Source organism: Takifugu flavidus, chromosome 2 (assembly GCF_003711565.1).
Source record: "Takifugu flavidus isolate HTHZ2018 chromosome 2, ASM371156v2, whole genome shotgun sequence".
Classification (NCBI taxonomy): Eukaryota; Metazoa; Chordata; class Actinopteri; order Tetraodontiformes; family Tetraodontidae; genus Takifugu; species Takifugu flavidus.
In genome coordinates this window covers 6,002,750-6,015,080 of record NC_079521.1, presented here as the reverse complement: position 1 = coordinate 6,015,080, position 12,331 = coordinate 6,002,750, and the positions used below count along the sequence as shown (strand labels likewise).

Below are 12,331 nucleotides of genomic sequence, written 5' to 3'. Positions count from 1 at the left end.
CGGTTCCATCTTTTGCATTGAGTGCAGCTTTCTCATTCTACTTTTTTACACTTTTTGATGCCAATCAAAAAACATTTTTTATTAAATAAAACGCAGAAAACCGAATTTTAGAATTCATTTTTGACAATTTATTAGCCTGTCCCCCACATAAAACCCTCCAAAAATTGATATACTAATGCATTAATATAGGATCTTTGATACAACCATTTTTTCCATTATTTCGTGATCCTTGAAATATTTCTACACTATTGATTGTAGTCCACCTGTGGTAAATTCAGATGATTGGGATTAATCTGGACAGACATTGTAATTATAAAGCCTCACTGCTTGACAAAGCATGTAAGAAAAAAACCAAAGAAATTAGCTTGAGAGATCAGCCTCTGAAGCTCAGGGGAAAGCCATTTAGACAAATATCTAGTGAAGGCTACAAAATATTTCTGTTGCTTAATGTTCACGTGAGTGCAGGCCTCATCATTCTGAAATATAGATTTGGTACAACCAGGACTCTTGATGAAATAAAGTTCTAGAAGAATATCTGTCATTGTTGCACTGAAGTATGGCTCCAATAAGACACAAAAAACCTAACTGGGGAAATAGGATGCTCTGCTGGAACCAATGTTTTGAATTTTCTTGGCTTGAATTCTAAGCAACAGGTATGAAACCAGGCTTTCCTGCTCACCTGTCCAAGGCCACAGGGAGGCTTTTTGGGGTCAGCATTATGCTGTGGGGGGTGTTCTTCAGCAGCTGGGGCAGGGACACTGGTCAGGGTTGAAAAGACACTGAATTTGAGCAAAATTCTTCACGAAAAAGACTTGGAACCCAAAGAGCACCGTGGGACAGGACTGTGAGCACGCAGCAAAGACAACAGGAGAGACAACTTGGAAAATCCACAAATGTGAATGTCCACAATTGTGAGTGTTCATAAGTGGACCAGCCACACTCACACAGTTATTGCACCTAAACTCTACAGAATGTGTTTGAAATAGGCTGTAAGTTATTGGTCAGAAGATTCTGATTGTTTCTCTGGGTTGCTAAGTTATTTTAATGTGTTCTTGGGTTTGTGGAAAATGGACTGTAATTTATGTACAAACACACATCCTTGTATTTCTATATTTGTGAGAACTTTCATTGACATAATGCATTTCCTTGTTCTTAACTCTAACCTCTAACCAACTCAAATCCAATTCTTAAACAGTCCTTTGAAGTTTTGGAGACCAGCTTATATGTCATCACGTCACAATAATGTCCTTATTTTTCTAGTAGAATGCGTATTTTGGTACTCAGTATTTAGCAAAAACCCACACACAATCACACGCATGCTTGCACACGTACACACACTGTACCAGACAACAACCAATGGTTATTGACGGTGTACAACCGGTAAAGCCGGTTTAAAAGTGAGATTTCATTAGCTGAGAAAAAAAAAAAAAAAGCCATACTGAAAGCACTTCATCATAGCTTCTTCAAATCACCTCCCTTCCAGAGCAACCCAGGAGGTCCAATCAGATGCAAGAACCTCCCCCTGGAGGAGTGTGTAGAGCTGCAGAGAGCCTCAGGTCTTCTCTTGCACCAGACATTCCTGCGCTACCTCATTTACCCTGTTTCACTCTGCCTGGACTCAGAATAAACTACACACAGCGGGCGGAGGGTAGTACAGCATCACTCAGGTACTGTTCAGTAATGATTATGGTCATAGGCATTCAGTGTGGACGATGTTACAGTTGTAAATATTGTTCAATGCGCTTAAGTTAAACATTACATATATACCTTTTTAGAACTCAATTTCAAATGGAATGAAAATAAAAGTCATTCATTGGTCACATAAGGAAGTTAAATATTTCACTGACTCTTCTATGAAAAACTCAGGCAGGATACAAATAAGCTTAATGTGTGATCCTTGGTTGAGAGGTAGGAACAAGATATTCAAACTTGCCCATACAAATATTTAGGAAATAAGTAGCTCTCCAGTAACTTGGTGTTGTTGCTGTACAAAGATGCCATCCAGAAACTGACTGGTCAATGGCTAATTGTCATGTGCAGAACATGACCGTATCTTTAATTCACACTAATGTCAGGAGATTAACAGTAAGTGTATATTTAGTTTAGGTCTGACATTCCAATTTTTCCACATTCACATTTTTAATCCAAATGTCCACTGTTGAATTTCAAGCTGGTTTTTAAGTCTGTTGTTCTATTAAGAGTCACTGTAGAAACACGGCAGAGCTGCTTTAAAATAACATAAATGTTACTCCTTAGTCCAAAAAGAAGTCAGTGGGTAGGACAATAATGTTAATATTGGTCTATATTATTGTCAGTATACACTTCTAGTATCTAGTATTTATAATGTAATATTAAAACTCTTAAAGCTTGAACTGTGAGAGTCAATTCATCAGTCTTCTTTATCTAAACACAACGGGCAGTTTCGTGCTCTTCTGCCGATTCTGCTATGAATTGTGTTGTTAAAGAGCTGCCTTGTGTGGCTCCTTGGGCCTCATTGATGGTCATTACCCCCCCATACTATGAGGAGAAGGGCCTAAAGGGGGATGAGTGTCCTGGGGTGGGGGGGTTCAAATCTGTCGTTCCAGGTTTACAACTTTTCTCCCCTCTTGGCACATTTGTTCTGTCCAACACATGAACATCTGTCCTGACAGATCAGGACATGCTGTATTAAACCAGATTTATGACAACAATCTGACTCAGTTCCAAGGCAATCTGTTTTACAGTTTTTTGCTGCATAACCCAAAATTTACTGCAGAGCATCAACTTTGTGTAAGCATATTCAGCTGAGCACGTTCTTATATTGTTATGACCAACACAATTGTCCTTTTACTGTTGCTAGTTTGTGCAAGTTATAAAATATGACCGACTACGAGGTGTTTTCTTGTGTGTCATTATGAACCATGTCTGCTGCAGCCCTGTGAGGATCTGTCTGGTTGTGTTGCATCCACCCGGACCAGATGAACAGGCACCTTTAGGTGTCCTGTTGGATACAAAGATTGACCAGGTCAAATGACCTCTAAACCTTGCTGTGACCTCTGTACCTTCTGATGTGTGCGATGACATCAGACACTAAATGAAATTACTCTTCTAAAGCTTAAAGTGCTCAAAATTTGATAGTCTTTATGTTTGGTGACACCTGAGCAGACTGAGATGGATAAGGAGAGCATCAAGGAACGGAAGGAGTCTCAGAACGGTTCCACCGGCCAAACCACAGACAGTCAGACCAAAGATGGCTTGGCCGAGAAGGCCACTGTGCTCCAGAAGAATGTGAGTAAGGCTGCGTGTCCTTGAGTTTCATTCCACATTTCCTGATGACTTTTTTAAAAAAAGGCTTTAAGACTGGCCACGGTACCAGGCAGTGCCACAGAAACTGTCTCCACCCATTAACGCCACAGTGATCCACTCAGGACCTCCTAAGCTGCATAAGCCAACAAGTGAATTTACGGTGACGGAGGAGATTTTGAATAAAATGTAGTTTATTCTGTAGTTTATAATCTATCTATCTATCTATCTATCTATCTATCTATCTATCTATCTATCTATCTATCTATCTATCTATCTATCTATCTATCTATCTATCTATCTATCTATCTATCTATCTATCTATCTATCTATCTATCTATCTATTCATCCATCCATCCTAGGAGTAGATTTAAATAGCTATATAAATAGCTTGTCTTAAATAGCTTGTCTTAAATAGCTGCTCTTGTTTGATGGTTCTTTATCTGTTGTGTGTGTAATAAGATGTTTTATGAACTTGAAGCTCTTCTGGACCCAGGATGACAACAGGTGCATATAAAACTACCTGTTGTTGTCCTGGGTGCAATTTACCCGGTCTGTTATGACAGCTTATAAATCCTGAAGTATAAAATGATCTCCAAATATTATGGTTTCTCCATTTTAGTGAGTTGTTTACAACCTATTCAAATATATTTAACATTTATTCTGTAATATATTGTGTGATCGACATCATTTTCAGGCAACTATATGGAAGAAAACCAAAATTATGACATTACATTTTGAAACTGGATCAAATTGAGCCGAAGACAACAGGAGGGTTAAGTCAATGATTATCTCTATACATGAAAAAAGAAAGGTCAAGGACAGTAATGGTTGAACATTTATAGAAACTATGCCCTACCTCAGCAGTCACAGCTGTCCAAGGATAAAAATGCAAATGTGTTTAAATTGGCAATATAAGCATTTAACAAGCACCATGTGTGCATCAGCACTTTGAAGACAAACTCAACTTTTTGAAACCAAAGCCAGATAACTGGTATGTGAAGGAGGTAATAAAAAAGAATCAAAGCGAACCCAAGAGCAATATGGGATGTGTATGAATGGGATCACAGTCATTATTCTGTTGTCCTGGAACTCATGTCTTTATTGAAAGAGTTGTATTATGCTATTTGCCACAGGTGGGGTTGCTCAGTGGCATCTGCCTGATTGTGGGGACGATCATCGGCTCGGGCATTTTCATCTCCCCGAAGGCTGTGCTGCTCTACTCTGGAGCCGTGGGTCCCTGCCTTCTCATTTGGGCCTCTTGTGGGATATTGTCCATTTTAGGTGAGTAATAGCATAGCAAACATTTCAGTTATTTTTTTTCTTCATTTAGATTTCTGTTTTTTCAGAAAAGCTCCAAGCTTCACAAAGTCACTAATGAAGTAACTCAATCAAAAGGATTCATGATTTATAACAATTGCTGACAGAACTTTTGTTGGGTCCAAATTTAAACCCAAATTATTTTCAATTCTTTTGTAATATATTAGATACATGTTCCAGTTGCAGTATTTGATGCATTTTAAAAAATGATAATAAAAAGTGAAATAACATGCAGTATATACCAGATAATGATAAATGTTTATGGCAACATATAGAAGATGCAGCCATTTTGCCTGTACTCTTGACACTGGTAAATGAGAATGTTTATCAGCCATATAAACTTTACAACCTTGTACTGATTCCTGATGCACCGATAAAGTTTGAGCATTTACTTTCTATGAGGGTTTTTAAAAAAAATAAAAAAAATTAGATACTGTTCCGGCAAATATTTCATTCCCTGTTTATGACTTCAGGGACTGTTTAACTTATTTGGTTGGAGGAGAGAAAACACTTCAAATTCTATTTGTGATAAAGATATATAATATAGTAGTAAAATATGTTTTCCCCCAAGTCTATGACTTCTTAAGGGAAATTTAAAAGAATTTCACAATGATTAAAACCGGTATTTTGACCTTGTTCCAGGCTGCAACGCATGTAATCACAGTTAGGCTAGTTCAAATATCATCTGATGTTGACACACAGTAGCAGAACCATTTAAAATTGCTTAAATGGAAGAGACTGTTTAGACAATGATCAAACTCACCAGGGTGAGGCAGGCACTAAAAATAACCCTAGTTATGAGAATTAACACATCACTCACAAGAATTCTGGAAGGAAGGAAGGTACCTATGTCACCTACAGGAACCCCCACAGACAGGGGGATATTCAAAGTCCACATACGAAGACCCCACATCTGGTACCAGGAACTGTCGTGCAATGTGGTGGTGTGCTAATCGCAGCCACCCCCCGAATGCTTTTGTGCTACTGTTGCATTATTATGCTAAGGGATAAAGTTATTTATGCAGCTTTAGGATTTAAATTACAAGTGGCTTTAATAATGTTTAAAGACTTTTGAGGTTCTGTAATTTTTTGTTCTTTCCCACAAAAATCTATTCAAAAAGAATTTTTGTTGTATTGCCTCCCAGGAGCACTGTGTTATGCTGAACTTGGCACCACGATCGTCAAATCTGGAGGAGATTATTCTTATTATCTGGAGGCCTTTCACCCGATTGTGGCGTTCCTGTTCTCCTGGACCACTGTCATAGCCCTGAAGCCCTCCTCCCTCGCCATAATCACACTGAGCTTTGCAGAATACGCCTCGTCCCCATTCTTTCCTGGCTGCTCTCCTCCTACTATTGTTATCAAGTTCCTTGCAGCGACAGCAATATGTGAGTTGTATTTTACTTTGTTATCAGACAATCTGCCTGGGATCAACACATCAGTGTGTGTAAACTCATTGATCCAAATCTTCTTTGAAATCTCTGATAAATACTTGTAAATTATTACCCTGCTGACCCCCCAACACACACACACACACACACACACACACACACCACACACACACACACCACACACACACACACACACACACACACACACACACACACACACACACACACACACACACACGCAAAGTGCTGACCCCAAATATCAGTGACATCTTCCTGCTGACAGAGAACAAGGTATCTAAATTCTTGACACTTAACCCTCCAACTCCCTGTCCACTGGACCCTATCTCAACCCCCCCTCCTACAGACAGCACCTACCACCACCACCCTGGTGATCACGCATATAATCACCTCTTCCCTCCCCGCCAGCACCTTTCCATCCATCATTCTGAAGCCGATCCCTGAGTTCAGGTCAAGAAAACCAAGTGGCCCCTCCCGGGAAGCATCCCTGTTGTCTGTGACGGAGCCCGAGGATCAGCTCGGTCTTCGGTTCTGCTCTCTCTGCTCTCTTTGTTTTGCTCGACTCACTGGCTGCATTTGATCCAGTCTACCAGCTCATCCTTCCCTCTCTTCTCCCTGGCCTGGGCATCACTGGCACTTTCCTGGTGCCCCCCAGCTGCTGCTCCTTCATTGACCACTGCAATGGCCTTCTAACAGGTGCACTAATGTGTGTGGTGAAGCTGCTTCAGATGGTCCAGAATATGGTGGTACATCTGGTCTTCAACCACTGATGTGGGTCCACACCAGCCCACTGCTGATGGCACTCTGGCTACCTGCATTCAGTTGAAGTCCCTTCTGCTGACCTACAGAGTACCAGCTGGATCTGCTCCTCTTAGTGAAACAGTCTTGTTGGAGTCCATCTGCCCCTCGTCTGCTGCGTTCCTCCCCTGATAAAGCCGTCTGTTCAGGCACAACAATCCAAACTTTTCTCATCCCGTGTTCCCAGATGGTGGACAAAATGCAATGAAGAGCAATTTTAAATTACATTATTTTAATATTGACAAAATAATCCAGATAAATATGTATACCATTAATCCTATCTTGCATTTTTAAGCTGTGGGGAGGACTAGATAACACAAGACATATTTGTAACCTTCTTCATGTCATTTTCGTCTTCACCACTAATTCATTTTTAGCTCATAATAATTTCAGGTTGCCTTCTTCTTTCAGTGTTGATTGTCACTGTGAACAGTTTGAGTGTCACGCTGGCAAACTACGTGCAGAACTTCTTCACAGCAGCCAAACTTTTTATCATCCTTGTCATCGCGATTGCAGGCATAGTTTTGCTTGCACAGGGTGGGTCCACAAACGCTCGCAGTCAAAACGCTGCTGTTGTTAACCCTTTGAAAAGTAACAACCTATACTTGTGTGTTGTTGTGTTTCTGTTCAGGAAAAACAGAAAATTTATCAAACGCATTTGACGGTGCATCAACGTCGTTCGGAGCCATCGGACTTGCATTTTACAATGGATTCTGGGCTTATGATGGATGGTAAAAGTGCAACCATTTCCTCTTTTCATAGTGAGATGTTCTTTCATTCTGTACCACTAGAGAGTGTGAAGTTTCAGAAATGAGTAAAAGTCTTAAAGATCACATAAGCAGATCCCACATTCTCACCTCTGCTCAGATTACTACAGCACATGCAGCTAAAGCTATAATGTTTACTCATCATATTCATAAGAATGTCTTAATTAAAAAGGAAAGCACTGAAATAAGATAGAACTTTTTGCATTGATAAACTTTCCTTTTTAAAATAAATTAAATGAGCATTTTTACAAAAATGTCATGAGTATTTGCAGCAGGCATATTCTGTTTTCTCTCTTAGGAATCAGCTGAATTTTATCACAGAGGAGTTGAAAAACCCACACAGGTGAGACCCACTATATTTCCATTGATTACATTTATTTGGCCTTTGAAGTCAATAGCAACTTGTCTGATAAAGCCTTGGAATGCCTTGGAATGCCTTTCCATGCACAGGACCTCATAAAGTTAGTCAAAAGGACCATGGCTTTTCAAATCCACAACTCGATCAATGAAGCATTTAGTCAGAAATGCTACAACTTTGTTTCTCCTCCATTAAAGGAATTTGCCACTGGCCATTCTCATCGGGATCTCCTTGGTCACTGTCTGCTACGTTCTGGTCAATGTGGCCTACTTCACTGTGATGACGCCGAGCGAGTTGTTACTGTCTCCGGCCGTTGCCATCGTAAGAAAGCGACAGCTGCCGCTGTCAAATGAATGCCACCAAGCTGTAGTGTGATTCTACATGTTGATGGACCTAGTTTCAGCAGTGCGTGGAGGGATAAATCCATACAGTGTCCTAAACTGAAGTTTTGTTTTTCTCTGGGCCTCCGTAGACTTTCGGGGACAGAGTCTTTTACCCTCTGTCATGGGTCGTTCCGCTCTTTGTTGCTTTTTCTACTTTTGGTGCAGCAAATGGAAGCTGCTTCACTGCTGGCAGGTATGAAGAGTTCTCCTGTAATCAACACAAATCCTGGCTCTGCAATGGTTTTTCTTCTCAGACTGTTCTGTGAGCACAAAGAGGCCACATCTGTGTTTAAAATGGAGAACCTCTCAGCAGCACTGTTCTCTGCTCACCTCTCTCACAGAATTTCATACGTGTCCAGCAGAGAAGGTCACATGGTCCAGATCTTGTCCTTCATTAGTCTGAAGCATTGCACTCCATCTCCTGCTATCATTTTCAATGTGAGTCTTGCATCAGTTTTAGTGAACTTTTCTTTCCTACTATTTACTTAAGACTCCTTTATTTTCTTGCAATTAACACTTAACTCATGCATCTTAATTACATTTCCCTTGCTTGTGCCTGTTCAGATGTTTGTCTATGTTTTTTCCTATTAAGCGCTTTCAGTTTTGTCTCTGTTTCAGGGTCTTTTGGCTATTTGCTACATTATTCCAGCAGACATCGGCATCCTCATTAACTACTTCAGTTTTGCCCAGTGGGGGTTCTACGGCATGTCAGCACTGGCCCTCATAGTCATGCGCTTCACCAGGAAAGACCTCCACAGACCAGTTAAGGTGAGTCTTACAACACCAACATGTTGGATTCTTGCCTTACTTGTTTTCAGTGACAATGCACCATATTTGTTGCTTGGTGATTTTCTGATTGTGCTGTTTGGACCATTAAGGTTCCGATTGTTCTGGCATTTTTGCTGGGCCTGCTTTCCTGCTACCTCGTCCTGGCGCCCATCATCGATAAGCCTACCATAGAGTACCTCTACTGTTCTATCTTCATCTTCAGTGGAGTGATCTTATACTACTTTTTTATCCACCGAAAAGTCAAGTGGGCACAAAGAGTCTCAAGTCAGTTATCTCCTAGTCCCTGGGACAAAAGCAAAGCCATATTACAGCCTCCATGCGTTTTTAATTGTTGTGTTGCAATGATACTTTCTTTGCCCACATAGGACCGATAACCACCTATCTCCAGCTTCTGATGGAGGTAGTTCCCCCTGAGAAAACTGAAACCGACTGAGGTGGAGCAGAGGGACCAACTCGAAAGGGTGTCAGGCCTGTGGCAAATTTGGTGAAAATGAAGTTGTTGTTGAATCCACATAAGTTCATTTAAAATCTGCCTTCATGTTAATTTTAACATGACAGCAGGTTGCATTTGGACTGAGCCCTTCCTGTCTGTTCTAGCAGCACTTGGAGAAACGATCACACGCGTCCTGCAGTGAGATCAGACTCACAGGACCATGTTGGACACAGAGTTGGACCTGTGTATACATTTCATGTGTAGTAGTCACGTTCTTTGTCATCTTCTTATTCTTCGAAATCTTCTTCTTTTTTCCTCCTTCTTCTTCTCTTTAGCATGCCAAAGATCTCACGATCTCATGTATAATACTGCTGCTGTGCATATGTAATCTGCCCCAATCTGCTTTATGGCTGGGGGGGATAAGGGATTGTAGGAAAAATGAAAGCATCATTGCTTTATTTGCTTGACAGTATCTCATATCATGTATGTGTGTAATGATGCTGATGGTGTTTCGCTCCCTTCCCACAGAAATGTGGAGTGTGCCGTGAGAGGACTCCCACTAAATGTTCAGTTTTACTGCGCTCACAGTGAAGATAAATGCTTTAAGTTAAATCATACTAAACAGACTTGTGCTTTGACTCTGTTCTCTGGTAATTTTAATGGATTATTAGCGTTCTAGGCTATAAACACACACAGACGTCGCTGTCATAAAATCATCGCCTTTAACAACACGTCGATGGTTTTGGTCTCCTGCTGAGCTCAACCTACGGAACAAGCATTATTCCACTAGATGTCAGTACAGCACTGTCAAATGTCAGCTTTCACGAGAACCGGCTTCACTGATCCTGCAAACCGTCATCCTTCCTGATGTTTTCATGGTTTGATAGAGGGGAAAAAAGTCAAGGTTATTTGCAAGTGTTTTGTCTACTTCTGCAGCACGATTCCCTGTTCATGAGCTTCAGTCACTGATATATCCTGTGTTGCTGTTTTGTAAAGCTGCGATATTTACATAGCGGCACCTGAACATGATGTTGGAGCTCCTGTTGTCCAACCTGCAGCTCCTACCTTGAAAGACTGATGTTTCCCCATTTCGGGTTCTCAACAGTCAGCTGAGATGGTTTTAACAATTTTAGTTTTAGAACCTGAGCAGCCCTAAATCTGCCGCAGTTTCCAATTCATTAGTTGCCAGCTCCAGTTTCTCTGAAAAAAGAGTTTTTCTAAAGGCTCAAACCTTTAGAAAAAAAAAATAGCTTACCTGAGCAGCCGGGAGGAGAACATTCAATTTCTTTCCACCAATACAGTCACAGCTTTTTCTAACCTCCTCAGTCATTTGTTTACTTGCTAAATATTGCTAAAGCAACAGTTGCTGCACTGAACTCACCGTTCATTGTGACATGGAACAGAAGTGACCAGCAAGCCCGTTTTCACCTGAATTATTGTTTTTCAATCATTTGCACAGCTCTCATGTTTGATGATTTTGATGATTATCTTCCACTTTTTCCTTTTAAATCACAGAGGGTTTGTCCTAGAAAACTGTAACTATAGAGAAGTTCAGCTCAATATTTATATTGTAATAACGGAACAGACACATTTAAATGTGAGAGGAAAACTGTTTATATTTATTAAATGACTACAGCAGTCCTTTGGTTTTATTGTTTCATGTGTAGGTTGATTAAACATTAATGAATTCTGCAATATTCTGATGGACTACATGCACATAACATGTCTGCAAAATCACAGCACTTTCTATTTTAGCAGGATTTCAATAAAAGTTTTCAATAAGAATTTTAAACAGTTTCCCCTCTAACATTCTCGATATCTGACTTTATGGAAAGTCAGAAAGAAAGTGTCACTTAAACTCGAAGAGTGTGTTTAGCAGACTTGACCTAACTTCCGCCACTGGAGGAACACTTGAATAAAGAGCTGTGTAGAAATATTGCAGATTTATTTCATTTTTAAATTCTGCCACACTCCTGAGATTTGTGATCCACCTTCACCTGGCTGAGCCTCCACAAATGTCCTGGCAGTGACTCAAGTTCTAAAAACAATCTAAAAATTTTCTTCATTTGAAAGACTTTGATTAAAATGACTTCAGGCTCAGCGGTGTTTCTGTAACAACAACAACGCTGATGTGCTATTGGTCTGGTCATATTTTAGATTTGATGGATGGATGGATGGATGGATGATGATGATGATGATGATGATAATGGGCTGTGTGAGAGAGGTTTAGTCCTGCTATCAGCTGCTACTGATGTTGCTTCCTCACCATCTGCTGAGGGTTTATGATTAGTGCCTTCTGATGACATCACAGTGGAGCAGTAGTCACCTGCAGCAGAATCCTAAACATCACCGACTGGCACCGTTTCTCTCTCCTTTAAAGAATGGGTTCTGTTGCTGCTGTTGCTCCCTTCTTCCTGTTAACCTCTTCCCTCTCTTTACTTTTATGCACCCCCCCTTCTTTTATCTCTCCTTCTGCTTTCTTTGATCTTCCTTCTCCTCCCCTCCCGTTCTGCTGAGGCTCTTTGCTAAACTTTAATTGAGCAAACTTTGTGATGGGGTCCTGATGCCACCATAAACAGTTGCTCAGGGGCGAGAAGAAAGATTCATCTGACTCTGCAAATATGTGTCGAACAACATGTTTAATTAATGTGGCCATATTTGCATGTTTGTGTTTATAGTTTCCTAATCTGCGTGAACACTATGTTATGCTGTGTTATGTTATACTGTGTATGAGTGTGTGTGTGTCTGTGAGAGACAGAGAGAGAGAGAGAATGTGCCTAAATTGGGAGTGG

General features: G+C 40.5%; 1 protein-coding gene across 2 annotated transcripts; it reads left to right on the top strand.

The window, feature by feature from the left end:
* The first annotated feature begins 1,542 nt into the window (after window positions 1-1,542).
* slc7a9 (solute carrier family 7 member 9) lies at window positions 1,543-11,442 on the top strand. 2 transcript variants are annotated; one of them, XM_057025188.1, is made up of 13 exons: window positions 1,543-1,667; window positions 3,145-3,267; window positions 4,419-4,566; window positions 5,748-5,990; window positions 7,221-7,346; window positions 7,441-7,540; window positions 7,875-7,919; window positions 8,132-8,255; window positions 8,407-8,510; window positions 8,659-8,755; window positions 8,936-9,085; window positions 9,196-9,370; window positions 9,472-11,442. In XM_057025188.1, exons 2-13 carry the CDS (start codon window positions 3,151-3,153, stop codon window positions 9,537-9,539), a joined length of 1,497 nt encoding a protein of 498 aa, XP_056881168.1. In that variant the 5' UTR covers window positions 1,543-1,667; window positions 3,145-3,150; the 3' UTR covers window positions 9,540-11,442. The 2 variants fall into 2 exon arrangements, with proteins under 2 accessions (XP_056881168.1, XP_056881169.1); XM_057025189.1 differs by having other exon boundaries at window positions 1,653-1,667; window positions 3,142-3,267.
* Window positions 11,443-12,331: the final 889 nt, after the last annotated feature.